The sequence below is a fragment of the Pelophylax lessonae genome, assembly GCF_965119305.1.
Source record: "Pelophylax lessonae genome assembly, chromosome: 13".
NCBI classification, from domain to species: Eukaryota; Metazoa; Chordata; class Amphibia; order Anura; family Ranidae; genus Pelophylax; species Pelophylax lessonae.
The window spans coordinates 66,767,355-66,790,100 of record NC_138780.1 but is presented as its reverse complement, the minus strand read 5'-3'; the positions used below and the strand labels follow the sequence as shown (position 1 = coordinate 66,790,100).

Below are 22,746 nucleotides of genomic sequence, written 5' to 3'. Positions count from 1 at the left end.
CTGTCCTGCTGTAAGGGGGGAGATCTATATGGGGGATGGGACCTCACCTCACCCTGGCCTGCTGTAAGGGGGGATCTATATGGGGGACCAGGTCCCCCATATAGATCCCCCCTTACAGCAGGTCAGGGTGAGGTGAGGTCCCGTCCCCCATATAGATCTCCCCCCTTACAGCAGGCCAGGGTGAGGTGAGGTCCTGTCCCCAATATAGATCCCCCCTTACAGCAGGCCAGGGTGAGGTGACATGAGACATGATAATGACTGAGAGTGGCACTTGCCAAGATAAAACTGCGCATTTCTGAACTGGTCTCTAAAAGACAACAGCAGAAGTCACAATAATTTGCAGTAAATATTCATTATTATGTCAGATATCGAACCCCTTGAATAAAGGTATGCATCAGAGAGTGCATGGCCAGGAGTCGTTGAAAGAAGGCCGACACCTGGCCACTGATGGTACTCAAGGCCAATTTCTGCTCGACCCCTCGTTGAAGGAAGGTCAAAACCTGAGCCACTGAAAAAGAATGAGGGTGAACACCAATCGACTCTCATCACGAAATGTACGATTTCCACGTACGATGGTAGACCTCCTAGCAGGTAGACATCCTAGCATTCAGCAGTTTTGGAATCACTGACCCAGGCAAACTTCTTTCCTTTAGCACCTGACTTTTTACAAGCCAGCGACTGTAAAGCAGGATGGAAAAATGGCCCTTGGGACAAGAGATCCTACCTGAGAGGCAGTCTCCAGTGTACCAAGACCAGCGAGGCCAGCCTGAGGCCACTAGAATGACCGGAATTCCGTTGGCCTCGATTCTGCGCAAAAGCCGTGGCAGAAGCTTGAGAGGAGAGAAGGCATAGATCAGACGATACTGGCCACGGGGCCACCAGAGCGTTTGTGGCGTGCAACTGAGGATCCCGTGACCTTGCCACAAACCTCAATACCTTTCTGTTGAGCCGGGACGCCAAGAGATACACTTTAGGGGTGCCCCATCGGAGACATATCTGATGAAACAGATCCGGATGAAGGGACCACCCCCCTTGGTCCAACACTTGCTGACTGAGATAGGACGCAAAAATTCAAAATGAACGACAGATTGCAAAAGATAGTAGGACAAACCCCCAGAAATTCTTCAAATATATTAATAGTAAAAAGGTTAGGTCTGAGCATGTAAGTCCTTTACAAAATAATCAAGAGTGGGTGACTGGGGACAAAGAGAAGGCAAATTTAATAAATACTTTCTTCAGCTCTGTGTATATAAAGGAGCATGGGGGAGTTTATGACCATACTGAGGATGGTGTATATAGGTGCATAAAGATCCACACAGCCCGAGGGCTAAAAGACTCCTTCACACACTAGCAGCGCTGTAGTCCATGAATGAACATGAATGAAATGAAATAAACAAATGAAAGGGAAGTCCATGCATACAGTCCCAAAATGAAAAGAGGTTGCTGGAGTAGGTGTATCCTTGCAGAGACCCAAAAGACCTTCACCACACCGCTGTGTGCACCCTTATGTGGGAACACTTACCAGATCAAATCTGTATATATGCAAAACATATCAGCCAGCGGGATCGCCTTAATCTCAAATGGGACCACCGTCAGGTAACAGATGAAAACCACCTCACCAGCATATGGACCGTTTGCATGAGAAATAATAGAGCAACATAGCGTAATCCAGCAAAATATGTGCCTTTATTCCCCAACAATATCCCTTCAATAATTGCACTTACAAAGTAACAAGAAGTCTAACAGCATGATAGCAAGTAAACCGATAGTCCTACCGCTCTCTCCCGTCCTGTACGCCCGCAGCCCGATACTTGGCCGTGAGCCTCGAGGGATCAGCGTGTGACAAGGGCTTCCTGCGTGATTACGTGACCACGCACTGACGCATTTCGTCAGCAAGTGACTTCTACCGAGGGCATCCTCGGTAGAAGTCACTTGCTGACGAAACGCGTCAGAGCGTGGTCACGTAATCACGCAAGAAGCCCTTGTCACACGCTGATCCCTCGAGGCTCACGGCCAGGTACCGGGCTGCGGGCGTACAGGACGGGAGAGAGCGGTAGGACTATCGGTTTACTTGCTATCATGCTGTTAGACTTCTTGTTACTTTGTAAGTGCAATTATTGAAGGGATATTGTTGGGGAATAAAGGCACATATTTTGCTGGATTACGCTATGTTGCTCTATTATTTCTCATGCAAACGGTCCATATGCTGGTGAGGTGGTTTTCATCTGTTACCTGACGGTGGTCCCATTTGAGTTCCAACATAGAGGTTCAAGGAGATTAAGGCGATCCCGCTGGCTGATATGTTTTGCATATATACAGATTTGATCTGGTAAGTGTTCCCACATAAGGGTGCACACAGCGGTGTGGTGAAGGTCTTTTGGGTCTCTGCAAGGATACACCTACTCCAGTAACCTCTTTTTATTTTGGGACTGTATGCATGGACTTCCCTTTCATTTGTTTATTTCATTTCATTCATGTTCATTTATGGACTACAGCGCTGCTAGTGTGTGAAGGAGTCTTTTAGCCCTCGGGCTGTGTGGATCTTTATGCACCTATATACATGTTTATTTATTATTATAGCAGCAGCTTCATTTATTGTGATTTTAGGATAATTTTAGCGCCGGGTGAGCAAAGTCGGATTGCTGGTTTCTTTAGTGTATTCTTTGCTCCCTTTTTTTACTGAGGATGGTATTGACACAGTCCCAAATGATCCACAATGGCTCAAAAAGTGATATGGTACAGAAATATTTAGACAGAATAAGGGTGGATAAAGCGCCTGGACCAGATGGCATCCACCCATGCATCCTAAAAGAATTGAGCGCTGTAATTTCAAAGCCTTTGTTTCTAATTTTTAGGGACTAGTTAAGGACTGGAATAGTACCGCTGGATTGGCCTAGAGCCAATGTGGTGCCTATATTTTAAAAGGGATCAAAGTCTTTGCCAAGTAACTATAGACCTTTTAGTTTAACTTCTATAGTCGGGAAGATACTGGAGAGTTTAATAAAAGACCACATAGATGAGTTCTTGCTGGAAAAACATATTTTAAGCAACAGACAGCATGGATTCATGAAAGACAGAAGTTGTCAAACAAACCTGATTTCTTTTTATGAGGAGGTAAGTAAAACCTTGGACAAAGGGGTGGCTGTGGACATAGTCTATTTGGATCTTGCAAAAGCGTTTGACACAGTTCCCCACACACGGCTAATGTGTAAGGTAAAGTCTACAGGCTTGGAAAGATCAGTTTGTAAATGGATAGAAAATTGGCTAAAAGACAGAATTCAGAGAGTATTGGTTAATGATTCTCTCACTCTGAATGGTCTAAGGGTATCAGTGGTGTACCCCCAAGGTTCAGTGTTGGGACCCTTACTTTTTAATATCTTTATAAATGATATAGGGTCTGGGATTAAAAGTACCATTTCAGTCTTTGCAGATGACACCAAGCTTTGCAGTTGAATAACTTCTTTACAGGATGTCTCCAACTTACAAGCTGACCTCAATGCACTGTTTCGTTGGGCAACCATGTGGCAAATGAGGTTTAATGTTGATAAATATAAAGTTATGCACTTGGGGGCTAAGAATATGCATGCAACATACATACTAGGTGGAGTAGAATTGGGGGGAATCCATAGCGGAGAAGGATGTGGGTGTTCTGGTACATGATAAGCTTAATAATAGCTTGCAATGCCAAGCTGCGGTTTCCAAAGCAAGCAAAGTCCTTTCTTGTATTAACAGAGGCATGGACTCCAGAGAGAGAGATATTATTTTGCCCCTGTACAAATCATTAGTAAGACCTCATCTGGAATATGCAGTTCAGTTTTAGGCACCAGTTCTTAAAAAGGATATCAGGGAACTGGAGAAAGTGCAGAGAAGGGCAACCAAACTGATAAGAGGCATGGAGGAGCTCAGCTATGAGAAAAGATTAGAGGAACTGAATTTTTTATGTCTTGAGAAGAGGAGATTAAGGGGGGATATGATCAACATGTATAAATACATAAGGGGTCCATATAGTGAACTCGGTGTTGAGTTGTTCACTTTAAGGTCAACACAGAGGACAAGGGGGCACTCTTTACGTCTAGAGTAAAACAGATTTAGTCTCCAAATAAGGAAAGGTTTCTTCACTGTAATAGCTGTGAAAATGTGGAATAGACTCCCTCGAGAGGTGGTTCTGGCTAGCTCACTAGATTGCTTTAAAAAAGGCCTGGATTCTTTCCTGGGCGTACTTGATATAAGTGGGTACTAAAATTTTTTTAGGTAAAGTTGATCCAGGGAATATCCGATTGCCCCTCAGGGGATCAGGACGGATTTTTTTTTCCCCTGCTGTAGCAAATTGGATCATGCTTTGCTGGGGTTTTTTCGCCTTCCTCTGGATCAACTGCGGGTATAGGATTGTGTATATGAGATTGTATGTTGGGTTTTCAATACTGTTTTTTTTTTTTTTTGGTTGAACCAGATGGACTTGTGTCTTTTTTTAACCTGACTAACTATGTAACTATATCCACTCCTTGAATGTGTGCAGCGGACAGGACCGGAACGAAGCATTCTGCCCAGCAGAGAATGCCGGCTACTTCCAGGGCTGCCAACACCTTCTTTGTACCGCCCGGATGATAGACATAGGCCACCGCCGTGGCATTGTCTGACTTGATTCGCTTCGGAAGCCCCCAGAGTCGATTCTTCCAGTGATCCAGGCACAGCCTGATCGCCCGAAGTTCCAACACATTAATTGGCAGTCTGGACTCTTCCAGCGTCCAACAACCCTAAGCAGAGCTTAGTATCAAGACAACTCCCACTCGGACAGATTGGCATCTGTAGTGACCACTCTCCAATACAAAAGGAGAAGGATTCGCCCTGCTGAAGAGCCGGAAAGCAAAGCCACCAGACCAGAGACCCCCTGGTTTCCCCAACTCAGCCGAATCTGATTGTCCAGAGACCTTGGACACTTGTCCCATTTTACCAGGATCCCCCTGTGAAGGGACCGCGTATGGAACTGTGCAAACTGAACCACCTCAAAAGGTAGATACCATCAGGCCCAGCACCCGCATAAGAGTCCAGAGGGAGGACCACCTGCTGGACAGGAGTAGGTGAATCGCAGCATGCAACTTCTGGAGCTTGTCCAGAGGAAGGATGAATCCAGACCCAGATAATCTAATTTCCTGGCTGGAATTAGAGCAGACTTCTGGTATTTTAGAAGCAAACCTAACTCTGTCAGGGTCTGTATAGTAAACTCCATCTATCCTTCCATCAGGGCAGCAGAGGACCCCGCTCGCGGAGGAGGTCGTCCAGGCAGCCCAGCACTGCAATCTCCTGCTGAGGTAGCAACGCCAGACCTGGGACCAACACTTTTGTGAAGACCTAAGGAGCGGGGGCGAGACCAAAGGGTAACGTCACAAACTGGTAATCCTCCTCTCCCACATCAAAACGGAGGAAGCGCTGGTGTCAAGCACATATTGGAATGTACAAGAAAGCATCCTTGATGTCGACAGAGACAAGAAAATACCCCTGATGTAGGGATGTCACCACCGTGGGAATGGACTCCATTCTTAATTTCTGTACCCGCACAAAGCAGTTCAGGACCTTGAGATCCAAAATCGGTTGTACCTTGCCCTCCGTCTGTGGGACCGTGAACAGGTTTGAATAAAAACCCTGAAACCACACCCTGAAGCAACAGGTCTTGCACCGCCCCAAAGAGAGCCTGCAATCGATCCAGGGACAGACTTACATTGCAAAGAAAGAACCTTTCCGGAGGGCATGAACGAAACTCTATCTTGTAACAGGACAGTATAACTTTGTGGACCCATTTGTCATTTACCAAAGAGGTCCACGGGCCCAGAACCCATCAAGGATGTCAAAATCTTAAACGATAATAATCAGATGGCCGCTTACATTCAGTGCTTTCACTACACCCAGATGATATTAGATAAATAAAATGCAGCGCCAAAAGTAAAAATATCAATCAATAAATAAATACTAAATAAATATATATATCACAAATAAATTAAGTGTATAAAGTGACAAAGTGGGCAAATTTCATATTACAAAATACATTATAAAAAGGTAATAAAAGGTCCACAATGGATATCGAAAAATGAACAAAAAAATCTTCAGTGCTAAATATTAAATATAAAGTGCTGGTGCTGGTGCTGGTGCTCACTCCACACACAGGTCAGTGTAATTCTGTGCTCAGTAGCAGCTCACCTTAATGTCTGACCCATATATCTCAATGAGCTAGACAAGCTTTAGCAATCAATACCACTAAGCCTCCTCCACCTTCCTGCTTCAAGCTCAAGGATGCAGGATCTCAAACAAATATCAAGCTGGAACTATCAATAATGACACACAGCTTCCTCCACCATCCTCTTTTAGGGTCAAGGATGTAGGATACGATTGGCGGTGGTGTATATAAAAAAAGCAGGAAGAATACTTCTAGTGCTCTCTGTATACTTTATTGAATTAAGAATATTGACACATATAAGTAACACTCACATAAATTTGCACTTCAGCAGTGCGGGCTACAATGGTCTTGTCTATCTCAGCTGGGAATGCGGCTTCCATGCGCAGGCCCCGCCCACGTACACGTTACCTCACAAGAGTAACTTCCTCAGCGGGGTGGAGCCAGCACAACGTCCTATTCAATATATTAACATACAACAGGATGTTCCCGCCCCTCAATGCCTTCTTCATTCTCTCATAGGGACGGCTGCCAGTACTCGCAACACCGGAAGCCGTAAGGGGAAATACACATCAATCACAGCTCGGGGGACCCCGGAACTAAATAAATACAATATTGCCATTCAATACACTAAAAAACTATAATGGAATATAAATCAGAACCTGTCCACATCTGCCACTCTCCCAGGTGAATACATATGCCAATAAAATTTAAATAAAATACACCATATGAGATATCATTAAAAAACACCATAATTGCATAGTTTAATATAAATGAATAAATAAAAATTGTTATTAATACGATTATTAAAAAAATAAAAAAAATATTTTAAAACTATTTATCGCAAATAAAACAATTTAAATCAAAGTCAATATTCAAACCCCTAGGTACCACAACTTTGGCCTCATATATCCAATATAATTCCCTTTTACTAAATAGAGCTTTTTTTTTGTGGGATTTGATCACCACTGAGATTTTTTATTTTTTGCGCTATAAACAAAAAAAGACAGACAGTTTTGGAAAAAAAAAACATATTTTTTGCTTTTTGCTATAAAACACATCCAATTAAAAAAAAAAATAATAATAATTTCTTCATAAATGTAGACCAATATGTATTCTGCTACGTTTTTGGTAAAAAAAATCCCAAAAAGTGTATATTGATTCGTTTACGTGAAAGTTATAGAGTCTACAAACTATGGGATATCGCTATGGAATTTTTTTTTAAAAAACTAGTAATGGTGGCAATTAGTAACTTATAGTGGGACTGCAATATTCCAGCAGACATTCTGACACTTTGCCTGTAAAAATCTAAACATATGCACTGTGACTGTACTAGTGACACTGGCTGGGAAGTGGTTAATATCTAGGGCGATTAAGGGGTTAACTGTGTGCCTAGCCAGTATTTGCGTGCTGCTTTTATTAGGGAAAGTAATGGATTCTAGTCCCTGCTTTGCAGAACACAGAATCCATTCCTTCCCCACTGTCAGAACTGAGATTTGCCTTGTTTACATAGGGATATCTCAGTTCTCTGTGTATTGCCGATGATCGACGGGTGCCAGAGGACATCGAGTACCCGGCACCTACAGAACGGCTTCTGCTGTGGATTATTACAGCAGAAGTGGCCCACCGCCCTGCAGGCGGGAGACTGGAATCACTTACTTATAGGTGATCCGGCACACAGCTGCCGCCCTGTAGCAGTAAAACCTATAATTACTGCATACCTGGACCACTACTTAATTACTGCATGCATTTAATTGTTTATTTCCTTTTGTGAACTGAGTTTAACACCTTTTTGTGTGGCATTTACCTAGCGTTTTCAGAGTTTTGTGGATCGCATGTGAAATTTAGGGAAAATGACACCTAAATACTGCATGTGATCTGCTTTAGTGAATGGAGCCCAGTGTCCTTAAAAAGTTCATCCCTTCAGCCAGTCATAATTTCTGATCCTCGCATTAATGCCACCTCCTCATTGCTGGAGCCCTTGCTATGGCAGGCAGCATGTGACCTTAAAATGTAATGAAGGGAGGAGCTGGACACATTACATCATCCCCTTGTCTAAGCTCTAATAGCAGTTAATGCATTGGCTTTGACAGGCAGGAATGCTGCAGCAAGGAGGCAGCTGAAGAGCATTGCTTGGCAAGAATAAAAGACAAGGGGCAGTCAACTGCAGATATTGTCATCTGGCCTGACTGGGCAAAGTACAGTGCCTCTTTAAACAACTAATATTGTTAGGAAGATGTAAAATTCATATCTCACATACCAGAAGGAAGAAGAAGCTGACACATGCACCAACGGTGATCGGCACTCACATTTTCTGAAGATGGAAAGCACATTGGCAGCTACTTATCTTACAATGCATAAACCTTGAAGGGTATGGCATTACCTTCTCCTTCTTCTTTATGCTCTGTTTGGTCTTCTGTGCCTGGACTTTATCCCCCTTCTCAATAGCTGAGTTGCTATGGTGACTAGGTGGCCGCTCACTTTTGGAATCAGCCTGTCGAGAGGTTGTTGGCTGTTAAAGATTACATAAAATGGAACCACAGCAGTCATTAGAAATAACACATTTCTTTTTGCAGTTTTTAAACAATATCCCTTATTTTTTATCTATAACAAATATGCAAATGAGAGGAATGTAAGCAACAACCAACTACATGCTTCTGTTATCTTGTTCTGTTATGCACACTCTGGAAGTGGCAGTGTTATCAGCAGGAGGTCAAACACTAGGCATAGCGGAAAGAGCTCACTCTAAGGCTGGTCTACATTATACAATTTTCTTTTAGATTTGCCAAAAGCATATACAATGAGACACTTTCAATCTGTACACAATCAGGCAGGCCCTTGCACAACACAGTGAAGGTTAATCAAAAATAAATTGAACAGGAAAATTGTAATAATGTATGGCCAGTCTAAAGCTGTCCATTCATGGAGTGAATCTAGGCTGGTTCTTAATGAACCAGCTGAAGTTTGCTCAGTGGGTGACCTGTCAGGTACCTCCTGCCCAACATCCACCGATTGAAGAGTTGGACAGAAAATGACTGGCTGAACATAGCCTGCATCCAATCAGCTGGGGCCGGCTGTCAAAATACAATAGCTACTATGGAAGAATTGTCAATATACGCTATAGAGCTTGAATGGAGGAATCTGTTGGATTTCTTGTGTTCAACCTGGAAAAACATCTATATGTGTATGGTCAGCTTTACCTACAGAGTCAATATCAGACAAATCAAGAAAACTAAATAAGAAGGAGACTATAAACCTTGAATAAAACATGTTGCGGCTGCTATGACAAGGGACAGATCATCATTATCTAATTTATGAATTCACTAGGAAATATTAACAGGCAAAAATATATTCACTGATGCTTACCGATCTTGGCTGTTCCTGAGCCTCCTTCTCCAGTAGAAGCCGCCTCCTCTCTACAGTCTCAGCATGTGTTAATGTGAAATGGCCCAGCACCTACTCAAAAACATTACACTATGATGCTGTAAACATCTCCAGAAAGTTAATTTATTGTGCGATCAAACTTTGTACCAACCTCTGCCAAAGCTAGAGCCCCTTCATCACCAATCTGATTGCTTGAAAGATTTAAGGAAAGAAGAGATCGATTGAATCTTAAGGCCTAAAAACAATATAAACAAGCAGAGGATTCTACTTTCTGGCTGTAGGTGCTTATAAACAATCAACATTGCATTTCTCTTTGATATGACCATTAACTAAGTTGATATTTTTACCTGTGCAATGTTTCGGGCTCCCTCGTCTGTGATATGATTGTAGCTGAGCACAAGAGAAGTTAGGTTTTTGTTGGTCATCTTCAGGCTTTGCAAAGCTTGACTAATAAGTCTTGCCCCCTCATCATTAATTTTGTTGTTTCTCAAGAATATGTGGGAAAGCCTGTATTGTGAGAAGATGTAAAATTATATTGTCCATCTGATTTTCAAATTACTTTTCTGCTACTCAGAAGCTTGGTAATGGCTACAGAGCACCATGGGAATGTTACCAACGATGGACTCTGTTAGGTGAACATTGTTTTGGACTCTTAGGATCTGAGAGACGTGTGAGGTCAGGAGGTTGGTAGGATAGCTTCTGTTAGCCTTCAAGTGACCTCTTACACCTAAAACTCAAGCTGAAGTGTGACATTTAGAATACGTAAGTGAAACTAAAAAGTATGCTATGTTTTATGCACAGTTATAATAACTAAAGGCTTAATATTTACAGTAAATTATTACATGTGCCGATTGCAACTGGTTCTTTTTAGGCAAATCTACAATTTAACGACATTTGCCTCATTAAAGTAACATGATGTCTCCATAAAGATATTCCGGTAACATCATTTAAATGATGTCATCAAGTGGTATTTGCATGTACCCTTTGACATTTTCAAAAGAACCAGAGAGCCCCCAAAATCTAGAGTGTACAGTTATACAAGTATTGACTTCAGCTTGTAAACTCAAGCTCTGTCAGAGCCCTTCTAACCTTATTATTGATCAGGGAGGCTGATCACAATGATGGAGTACCATGAGCTGCAGTAAGGTCATACTAGAGCTTGACTTTACATGCGTAACTTTATGACCTCATACACTGCACACTGGCAAAATGGGACACAGCGAGGCTGATTTACTAAAGAAGTTGAACATCTGCAGTTCAATTGCCCAATCATTTGCAAAGTACATTTCTATTCACTTCTTCCACTCATGTCTACTTCACCAAATCAGCCTAAGTGTGTGAAGTCAGGCATTCCACAGGCCAGCAGTTGTCATAATTCAAGTTACCATTGACAATTTTACTACTTTAATAATAGCAGTTTCTATATTTCTGATCAGGAAAATTCATTTAAAAAAACACCTGTCACACTGTGATACCAATCAAAATGGCATGCAGGTGTACTGCAGTCATGTTGTAGTGTTCCAAGCCTTCTCTCCTATAATTTTATGACTTTCTGAAAAGTCAGGGATAGCTTATCCAGAAAATACTGGAGTGTCCGGAGGAGCAATGAGGATTTGTTTTCCCCCTACTGGTGCAAATTGGATTGTGCTTTATGGAGGATTTTTTGTCTTATTCTGGATCAACTGTGAGTATAGGATTGTGTATACAGAGGTTTTCTGTTTGTTTGTTTGTTTTTTCTATTGGTTGTATAATGAACTTGTGTCTTTTCTTAACCTGACTAACTATTGGCACTTTTCCACTGCAAGTACCGGCTTGGCTCTACTCGGCCATGCTTGGCCCGGTTTGCTTTTCCACTGCTGGTACCGCATGGTACGGTGTTGGAACGGTTCGGTACGGTTTGGTATGGTTTGCTTTTCCACTAAAGTAGTACTAAAGTTAAGTGGGTGGGATAACAACGATTCTCTGACCAATCAGTGGCTAGTAGTGACTGCATGCAAAGGATTGTGGGATATGGTACCAGTATGGTACCTCTTGGAACCACAATCGAGGTGGTACTGTTTTAGAGAGCCGTACCGTTCGGTTCCATGCAGTGGAAAAGCGCCGCCGTACCGTACCGTACCGAACCGTTCCTACACCGTACCATGCAGTACCAGCAGTGGGAAAGCACAAAAGCGAGCCGAACCATTCGGTTCCATGCAGTGGAAAAGCGCCATATGTAACATGGCTAGCCATTCCCTACGGTCTCTATGTGACAGCATTTGGGTGTAGCAACAAGTCTCACAGGCATTGAGAACCCCTGTGAGAGTTGGCTGAGGGAGTAAGCACTTTGCCCCATTGTTGGAAATTTGGAGTTTTAGGAGGGCCACTGTGGCACAAAAAGGGAGTCAGACAGGAACACTAAAAGGGCCATATAACACATGAAGGTGTCTGCCATGTATACAGTATCTCACAAAAGTGAGTATACACCTCACATTTTTTGTAAATATTTTATCTTTTCATGTGGTAACACTGAAGAAATTACACTTTGCTACAATGTAATGTAGTGAGTGTACAGCTTGTATAACTGTAAATTTAATGTCCCCCCAAAATAACTCAACACACAGCCATTAATGTCTAAACCGCTGGCAACAAAAGTGTGTACACCCCTAAGTGAAAATGTCCAAATTGGGGCCAATTAGCAGTTTTCCCTCCCCAGTGTCATGTGACTCGTTAGTGTTACAAGGTCTCAGGTGTGAATGGGGAGAAGGTTAAATTTGGTGTTATCGCTCCCAATCTTTCATATTGGTCACTGGAAGTGCAACATGGCACCTGATAGCAAAGAACTCTCTGAGGATCTACCTAAAGATGGCCTAGGCTATACAAAGATTGCCAAGACCCCGAAACTGAGATGCAGCACGGTGGTCAAGACCATACAACGGTTTAACAGGACAGGTCCCACTAATAACAGGCCTCTCCATGGTCGACCAACGGAGTTTGGGGCACGTGCTCAACATCATATCCAGAGGTTGTCTTTGGGAAATAGACGTATAAGTGCTGCCAGCATTGCTGCAGAGGTTGAAGGGGTGGGCGGTCAGCCTGTCAGTGCTCAGAACATACGCCACACACTGCATCAAATTGGTCTGCGTGGTTGTTGTCCCAGAAGGAAGCCTCTTCTAAAGATGATGCACAAGAAAGCCCTCAAATAGTTTGCTGTTGCTGAAGACAAACAAACTAAGGACATGGATTACTGGAACCATGTCCTGTGGTCTGATGAGACCAAGAGAAACTTATTTGGTTCATATGGTGTCAAGCTTGTGTGGCGGCAATCAGATGAGGAGTACAAAAGCATGGTGGTAGGAGTGTCATGGTCTGGGGCTGCATGAGTGCTGCCGGCAAGCATGGTGGTGGGAGTGTCATGGTCTGGGGCTGCATGAGTGCTGCCGGCACTGGGGAGCTACAGATAATAGAGGGAACCATGAATGTCAACATGTACTGTGACATACTGAAGCAGAGCATGATCCCCTCCCTTCAGAGACTGGACTGCAGGGCAATATTCCAACATGATAAAGACCCCAAACACACCTCCAAGACGACCACTGCCTTGCTAAAGAAGCTGAAGGTAAAGGTGATGAACTGGCCAAGCATTTCTCCAGACCTAAACCCTATTGAGCATCTGTGGGGCATCCTCAAAGGGAAGGTGGAAGAGCGCAAGGTCTCTAACATCCACCAGCTCCATGATGTTGTCATGGAGGGGTAGAAGAGGACTCCAGTGGCAACCTGTGAAGCTCCGGTGAACTCCATGCCCATGAGGGTTAAGGCAGTGCTGGAAAATAATGGGGGCCACACAAAATATTGACACTTTGGGCCCAATTAGGACATTTTCACTTAGGGGTGTACTCACTTTTGTTGCCAGCAGTTTAGACATTAATGGCTGTGTAAAGATAGGTGGGGTATGTTGGCGCTGCCTATACAGATATTAAGTATAAGGGAGAAAAGTGTCAGTCACTTTTCTCCCATATACTTAATATCTGTATAGGCAGCGCCAACATACCCCACCTATCTTTACATTTCTAGATATAGTTTACCTATATTTTGGGGTAGGCTGCAGCCTTTAGTTTAATCACATCCACTTGCGCGGAATTTTTTACTTTATATTAATGGCTGTGTGTTGAGTTATTTTGAGGGGACAGCAAATTTACACTGTTATACAAGCTGTACACTCACTACATTGTAGCAAAGTTTCATTTCTTCAGTGCTTTCACATGAAAAGATAGAATAAAATATTTATAGAAATTTGAGGGGTGTACTCACTTTTTTTTGAGATACTGTATATGCTTTGTCCCTTTAAAACCACATTGTGGCAGGGTTTAAACTAACCACATACTATTTGTGAGTAGAAATAAACACTGGAGGAAAATCAGCCCATGTTGCAATACTGTGAATAAAGCATTTCATCAGGGCAGAACAAGACTTTGCATACTAGATTTTTTTTAAGAAGATAGAATTAAATATGTACTGACTTATTCATTTATTTACTTTTCTTGTTTGTGTTTTCATACATAAGCCAAATATGAGTATAGTTAATGTTTAATTTAAAAAAAATAAATAAGAAAAAAATGTTTTGTACCTAATAAACCTATTTGTTCTGCTCTAATTCTGATATTGTTGATTCTGTAGATTTTCTATATGTATTGAAAATATCTTGAAACAGCTGAGCCTGATGAAGCACTCATCGCGAAACGCGTAGTTCCAGCAATCTCGCTTTTTCTATATAGACCCATTTTCTGGGCTTATGCAAACATTAACGGTTGTTGATATGATGTACAATATATATATGTATTTGTAATATCATGTATGTATGTCCATGATTAACTTGTTGAATACATTTGTTTTTTTTTTAAATTTAAAAAAAAAAAAAGTTTACAATTTGTAAGACGCTCGTGTGAATGGCACATTTAAATCCCCTTTGGTTCTACAGCTACCTTATGGGTAGTTTTAGAAACCCCCCCCCTTTTTCTACATAATTTCTACTATGGGGAAGGTGCTAACTTACTATTGATGTAGATGTGAAGCCAATCTCTCCCCCTCCACAATCCATTAGAATTTTTTTATGTTTTTAGCAAAATAACAGATTAAAATTTCTTAAACAAGCTGATAATTCTGTACTCCTAGGGGAAACGAGGGCAAAAATTTGACTTCATTAAATGTGATCAGACATTCCTTTAGTACTTTCAGTGAGAGGGATTATTTATTGAAAATTGCTCAATTTGTTTGTTTGACTTCTGAAAGATATGATTCCTTCATGAAAAGAGGAGCATCTAGTGGTACAGAGGACAGCACCATTATATAGTTGAAGTGGAGTGTTTAGATTCTGCCTAAATTTTCCCATGCAGGTGAAAATATTAAAGTACACTGTCTATTTAGTTGTAGGTAACATTACAGCTTATGTTGGCTGTTCTTTTTAAAATAACCCTTCACTCTTACCCCAATCCCCACGCGTCAATGTCATACTCATGGACCATGGATAGCTTTTTACTAAATATGTTTTACTTACACTATATCATCTGAGATCAGCTTGTAATAAGACTGTTGAAGCAGTGGATTACCTTCCAGTGCAAAAACCCTGGCAAAACAATCAAATACATTTGATTACATACAAAAACAATACATTTGTATTACATGCAGTATTACGTTTTATGCACATTTGTAAGAAACCAAAACAAATAAGTTCAGAAATTAAGTTATGTGTAATAAAATGGGATGACACAGGGAAAAAAGTATAGAACACACTAACTAAAAAGTATTTAATACTACATACAAAATCCTTTCTTGGTAATGACCTCTTCAAGACGCCTCCAGTATCGAGAAACTAGTTGTATTCCTCAGGTGTGATTTTGGCCCATTCTTTCACACAAACAGTCTTTAAATCTTGAAGGTTCCCTGGGCCTCTTCTATGAACTCTGATATTTCGTTATTTCCATCGATTTTCTATTGGATACAAGTCAGGTGATTGGCTGAGCCATTCTAGCAGCTTTATTTTATTTCTTTGAAACCAATTGAGAGTTTCCTTGGCTTTGTGTTTGGGATCATTGTCTTGCTGAAATGTCCACCCTCGTTTCATCTTCATCATCCTGGAAGCAGAAGAAGAATGTCTTGGTACATTTTTTCATTCATCCTCCCTTCAATGATATGAAGTTTGCCAGTACCCTATGCTGAAAAACAGCCCCACATCATGATGTTCCGACCTCAAAACATCACTGTTGGTATGGTGTTTTTGGGGTGATGTGCAGTACCATTTGACCTCCAAATAAGGTGCGTATTATGGCATCCAAAGAGTTAATTTGTGGTCTCATCTGACCAGATTATATTCTCCCAGTGTTTTATAGACTTGTCTAAATGTTGTGCAGCAAACTTTAAAACAGCTTCAACATGCTCTTTCTTAAGCAATGGAGTCTTGTAAGGTGAGCGTGCATACTGGCCATGGCGGTTGTGCGTATTACTTATTGTTTTCTTTAAAACAATTGTACCTGCTAAATCCAGGTCTTTCTGAAGCTCTCCACAAGTCTTCCTGGGCTCTTGGGAGACTCTTCTGATAATTCTTTTCACTCCGCTGTCAGAAATCTTGCAAGGAGCACCTGATAATGGTTGGTTTATGGTGACCGTATGTTTTGCAACAATAAGGTTGGGAAGGTCTTGAGAGAGCTCTTTGCTTTTACCCATCATAAAATGTTTCTTAATAACGAGACACCTTTTTTATAGACCAACAGTTGTGACTGAGCCAGCTAATATTGATTTGCACTGACAAGGGGCCGGATTGCTTTCTAATTACTGATAGATTTCAGCTGGTCACTTTGGACGTAACGCGTATGGGAGGTGGAGACTTGCATGTGACATCAACCGCTGCTATCCTGAGCCCGCACAAGAGAGGCTCATCTGTATATTACAGGCATTTTTAAAAGTGGACGAAATGTGGGTGATTTTACTTGGTTTTATAAAAAAGAATTTGATTGTGGTAGAGAGCACTATTAGTTTGCCTTTGGTTTGTATATACCATAGGGAGATTTGCCTGCATCGGCTGGACGCCTCTTGTTATTTAAACCCTTTGGAAGTAAAGTGAATTTGACCATCCTGTTTATTCAGGCGTTAAAATCCTGAGGTGAGCGGCCTGTGTTACTATCAGTGGTGGGAGTTATCACACCAAGGTGGCTGACAGTTTCACTTTCCCACTGCCTAAAGGGATTCCTATATGGTATGAACTCTTGGATTTGAGAGTATTCTCTCTTCCTTTGACTTTTTTATTACTAAGATTTGGTTGCGCTGCACTTTTTGTCTGTCTATAAGATTTCAGCTGCTGTCTTGACTTTCCATGCCTTTTTTGCACCTCCCTTTCTTCATGTGTTCAAAACTCTTTTCCTGTGCCATTCTATTTTATTACACATAATTTAATTTCTGAACTTATTTGTTTTGGTTTCTTAGTATGTATGGATTGCATGGATTGTTACTGACATGTGGTAACATTTTCATATCATTAGCACCTTTAGAAATATACAGTATTTACCGAGAAAAATGGTGACGTGTTCAATACCTATTTTACCCGCTGTATATATACACTTACCAATGCTGTTTGAGTATGGTTGCACAGCCCCTAACTGTTGGTTAAATGACCAGTTTCTTCCAATAGACAAATCTATTTTGAAGATTTTAAGTCAATAACTAATTCACATTCACAAACCTACAGTTTAAAACTAAAAAACTAAATCAGTGCAGTGCTAAAGTATAACTAAACCAAAAATATTACAAACAAAAGTGGGAAAAGAATATACACAACTAATCAAGAATCAAGTCCATTATATAAGTCCAAGGAAATCATAGGCCGGTCAGCCTGACATCGATAGTATGTAAACCTCTGGAGGGGATGATAAGGGACTATATCGTAGAGTTTGCTAAAGACAACAACATTATCAGCAGTAATCAGCACGGGTTTATGAATGGGCGTTCTTGTCAAACCAATCTGTTAACATTCTATGAGGTGAGCTGTGAGTTAGATAGGGGGAGACCAGTGGATGTGGTGTACCTGGATTTCGCTAAGGCGTTTGATACAGTACCCCACAAGCGCTTAATTTATAAAATAAGGCATCGACCACGAGGTTTGCTCTTGGATACGGAACTGGCTAAAAGGGCGTGTCCAAAGGGTGGTAATAAATACCGCATACTCAGACTGGTCTGGGGTGGTAAGTGGGGTCCCCCAAGGCTCAGTCCTGGGACCAACCTTGTTCAATTTATTCATAAACAGCATTGAGGACGGGATCAGTAGTTCGTTATCAGTTTTTGCAGATGACACAAAATTGGGCAGGGTAGTAACTACACAGCATGAGGCAGATATCTTACAGAATGACCTGAACAAAATAACAGAGTGAGCAATGACATGGCAAATGTGGTTTAATGTGGAGAAGTGTAAGGTTTTGCACTTGGGGACTAAAAACATAAAAGCACAATACACTTTAGGGGGGGAACCTTTGGGGGAATCAAAAATGGAGAAAGATCTGGGAGTCTTAGTAGAGGATAGACTAGGCAATAGCATGCAATGTCAAGCGACAGCTGCCAAAGCCGGCAGAATATTAGCATGCATAAAGAAGGGGATGTTTTCCAGAGATAAACCATAATTCTACCACTTTATAAAACTCTGGTCCAACTGCATCTGGAGTATTCTGTCCAGTTCTGGTCGCCAGTCCTCAGGAGGGATGTGTTAGAGCTGGAGAGAGTCCAGAGAAGGGCAACTAAACTAATTAGGGGATTGGAGGACCTTAATTATGAAGAGCGTCTACAATCGCTTAATTTATTCTCCCTGGAGAAGAGACGCCTGAGAGGGGACATGATAGCAATTTACAAATACCTCAATGGTGATCTTAGCATAGAAAAAAAGCTATTCAGTCGCAAGGATTGCATGAGGACGCGAGGACATACAATGCGATTAGAGGAGAAGCGTTTTAACCTCAGGCAACGCGGGGGGTTCTTTACTGTTAGGGCTACAAGATTGTGGAATTCTCTACCACAAGAGGTAGTTTCTGCGGAAAGTATGGCTACTTTCAAAAGACTCTTGGACGCACATCTCAAGGATCAGAACATTAAGGGGTATGAGAGATGATTAGGGTCACACACACCTACACAGGTTGAACTGGATGGACTATTGTCTTTATTCAACCTCAACTAATATGTAACTATAACACTTCCGGAACACAGGATAGGATAGAGTAGGATAACACATGCCACCGAATACAGAAATTATTTACCCTCTAACTATGAGTGCTTCCCCATGTGGGTGCTTTAGTATACCCTATGTGATTGAGGCCTTAGTAGGAATTTAACAGGGATTTTGTAAGTTATGTTGTGTTTATGTGTGCAAAAAAGGATTTTAGGGTTTGTTTTTTTTTGTTTTCTGTGGAAATAGCGATCTGATAAATATTTGCACAATTAATATGGTGCTTAAAAAATCAGTAGCACCTCCTTTTTTTTCCCCTGGTTCTATGCTTTCAGAAAATGTATGGTTTGGGGAGGGGGGGGGGGGGTCTTTTACAAACTCCGAAAGCTGTAAGTGAAAATTTAAACTTCCAGATTTTTACAGAAAGTTGGTTATTGACAGTTTTGCGTACATTTAATGTTCACTATTTTGCAAAAAAAGTTGCAATTTAAAATGAACAAATATTTATTTATTAACTCAATACAGGTTATGCTTTTTTATTTAGTAAGAATTTTGTCAAATGTGCTGCGTTTGTATCTGCTAATAATGATTTTAGTGTATTTTTAGTGAAAATATTGTTTAATAAACATTTGAGCAAGTATGGACCTTAAAAATCAGCAGCGACTTCTTTTTATTCTACTGCTCATGTGTTTTTAGAAAATGTATGGCATGAATGGTCTTATACAAACTCTGAAAGGTGTAGGGGAAAAATAAATTTTAAAAATGGTCTGGCCACATGAGTTTAAAAGTGGAGCGCAAGGCCTTGCAGCCAAAGGGTTAAAGCTAGTGGATCAGAAAAATAGCCAGTTATCTAGCATGTCAATGACAAATTAGGTCCTGTCGCACTTCACCCAAAGCCCACCTAGAAATGTCATCCACCCACTTATATGACTTGTTCCACCCCCTCATTAGATAAATGTTGGCAATTACAGTAAATAAATATATAGTACTTCATAACTGATTATGGGTCTCCTCTATTAGTGTTTGAAGGTTCTCTAATCAGATGAGAGAAAGATTCTGGTTGGCTTCTATGCACAACAATACAGTCTGATGAATGAGATCCTATGCTTTTGACTGGTGTGTATTACAGTGCCTTGAAAAAGTATTCATACCCCTTGAAATTCTCCCCATCTTGTCATGTTACAACTAAATACGTAAAAGTATTTTATTGGGATTTTATGTTATAGACAAACACAAAGTGGCACATAATTGTGACGTGGAAGGAAAATGATAAATGGTTTTCAGCATTTCTTACAAATAAATAAAAAAGTGTGACTTGCATTTGTATTCAGCCCCCTTTACTGTGATATACCTAACTAAAATCTAGTGGAACCAATTGCCTTCAGAAACCACCTAATTAGTAAATAGGGTCCACATGTCCAAATTTAAACTCCTTAGAAAATACAGCTGTTCTGTGAAGCCCTCAGTGGTTTGTTAGAGAACCTTAGTGAACAAACAGCATCATGAAGGCCAAGGAACACACCAGACAGTTTAGAGATAAAGTTGTGGAGAAGTTTAAAGAAGGGTTAGGTTATAAAAAAAATATCCGGTGCTTTGAACATCTCACGAAGCACTGTTCAATCCATCATCCAAAAATGGAAAAAGTATGGCATAAATGCAAACCTACCAAGACATGGCCGTCCACCTAAACTGACAGGCCGGGCAAGGAGAGCATTAATCAGAAAAGCAGCCAAGAGGCCCATGGTAACTTTGGAGGAGCTGCAGAGATCCACATCTTAGGTGGGAGAATCTGTCCACAGGACAACTATTTATCATGCACTCCACAAATCTGGCCTTTATGGAAGAGTGGCAAGAAGAAAGCCATTGTTAAAAGAAAGCCATAAGAAGTCTCGTTTGCAGTTTGCGATCTGATCAGATGAGACCAAATTTGGACTGTTTGGCCTAAAAGCAAAATGTTATGTGTGGCAAAGAACTAACACTGCACATCACCCTGAACATACCATCCCCACCATGAAGCATGGTGGGGCAGCATCATGTTGTGGGCATGCTTTTCTTTAGCAGGGACAGGAAAGCTGGTCAGAGTTGATGGGAAGATGGATGGACCCAAATAAAGGGCAATCTTCGAAGAAAACCTGTTAGAGTCTGCAAAAGATTTGAGATTGGGGCAGAGGTTCACCTTCCAACAGGACAATGACCCTACAGCCAGAGCTACAATGGAATTGTTTAGATCAAAGCATATTCATGTGTTAAATTTGCCCAGTCAAAGTCCAGACATAAATCCAAATGAGAATCTGTGGCAAGACTTGAAAATTGCTGTTCACAGATGTTTTCCATCCAATCTGATAGCGCTTGAGCTATTTTGCAAAGAAGAATGGGCAAAAATGTCACAAATGTCACAAAAATGTGAAAAGCTGGTAGAGACATACACAAAAAGACTTGCAGCTGTAATTGCAGCGAAAGATGGTTCTACAAAGTATTGACTTGGGGGGAGCTGAATACAAATGCACGTCACACTTTTCAGATATTTATTTGTAAACAATTTTTAAAAACCATTTATCATTTTTCTTCCATTTCACAATTATGTGCCACTTTGTGTTGGTCTAGCACATCAAATCCCAATACAATACATTTACATTTTTGGTTTTAACATGACAAAATGTGGAAAATTTCAAGGGGTGTGAATACTTTTTCAAGGCACTGTATATCAGATTACACGTGGTCGCCACTTACCTGATGCTTGGGCAGCACTGCAGAATGGTGAGCAAAGAAGAGAAGGTGATATCTGTGAGGCCAACTCTCCACAGCCTAAAAGAATACAAAAAGAGATTAATAAGAAAATAAGAGAGGCAGACACAACCATGACATGGTCAGAAGACCTAGTTGTGATATTGCCTAATTTACAAGGAGTATGGAGCTGTTAAAGGAGGTGAGCATACATAGATAAAAAGTTTAATCATTTTATTCTAAATACAAAAAACTGTTAAAAGCATTTTACATCAATATTGATTGACACCAATCATATATACAGACTGCATAGACTGTAGACAGAGACATGAAGTGCCGGTTCAATGTGTTTCGCGAATTGGTAACAATGCGCATGCACCCGAACCACCGTGGACCGAAAAACCGGAACTCACTGGTCGTGACGCCGCACAATCCCAAACCAAACATGGATCGAGAAGGGACGTAGGATAAGGGTAAATGCACCCCACCCACAGCCCCTACTTTGCGCCCAAATCCACATCAATGTGGCAAATTGGTCATATTGATGTGGATTCGGGCGCAAAGCAGGGGACAAAGCAATGTGGCCAGATGCTTTTAATATTTTTGTATTTGTAATAAAATTTTTCAACTTTTTATCTATGTATGCTCACCTCCTTTGAAAGCTCCATACCCGTTAAAGTCCTAGTGAATTAGGCAATATCACAACTAGGTCTTCTGACCATGTCATGGTGGTGTCTGCCTCTCTTCTTTTCTTATATACTACAATTGGATGTGATTATGTAAGTTGTCTCCAGAACTGACATAGTTATATTTGATCAAATAGAAATTAATGTCAGATTAAAAAGAGTCATTCCATCTAAATATGATACAAGGGGTCTTCAGTTTTATATTTGTGGAAACGGTGAGGGCGGGAGGAGTGGTAATTAGTCGTGTCTAAGACTGCCATGTGACTAGTCTGTCTGGCAAGCCGGCTGACCTTGCAGTTTGGTATAAGAGTTCAACATATCTACCACAGTATAAGCATATGAAAACACATATAAACACAGTAAATAGTGGCACTATACTAAACCAATTTAGGCACATGCCAAAGCAAATTAATAGTGATATGATATCACCTAGTGAACTAATAGGTGAAAAAAGCCCAGTGACAACAGGTCCTCAAACTAGTAAAACAAAAAAATGTGTGTCCGTGATGAATCGGTCTTGCTTGAGATCTCCCCACCACACTATGTGAAGATTATGACAACATTCCTCCATAGGGTCTCATTTACCAAAAATGATTGCCTCACATTCT

General features: G+C 41.1%; 1 protein-coding gene across 3 annotated transcripts in view; it reads right to left on the bottom strand.

Annotated features, from left to right (window-relative positions):
• The window catches only part of LRRC71 (leucine rich repeat containing 71), a 96,436-nt gene that overhangs the window by 34,953 nt on the left and 38,737 nt on the right, over nucleotides 1–22,746 (bottom strand). For all 3 annotated transcript variants that reach the window (XM_082275085.1, XM_082275086.1, XM_082275087.1), the window contains 6 exons: nucleotides 21,459–21,533; nucleotides 15,084–15,152; nucleotides 9,898–10,057; nucleotides 9,702–9,785; nucleotides 9,533–9,622; nucleotides 8,550–8,678 (listed from right to left, as the gene is read on the bottom strand). In XM_082275085.1, the coding sequence (XP_082131211.1) occupies nucleotides 8,550–8,678; nucleotides 9,533–9,622; nucleotides 9,702–9,785; nucleotides 9,898–10,057; nucleotides 15,084–15,152; nucleotides 21,459–21,533 (607 nt within the window). The remainder of the gene's footprint in view (nucleotides 1–8,549; nucleotides 8,679–9,532; nucleotides 9,623–9,701; nucleotides 9,786–9,897; nucleotides 10,058–15,083; nucleotides 15,153–21,458; nucleotides 21,534–22,746) is intronic.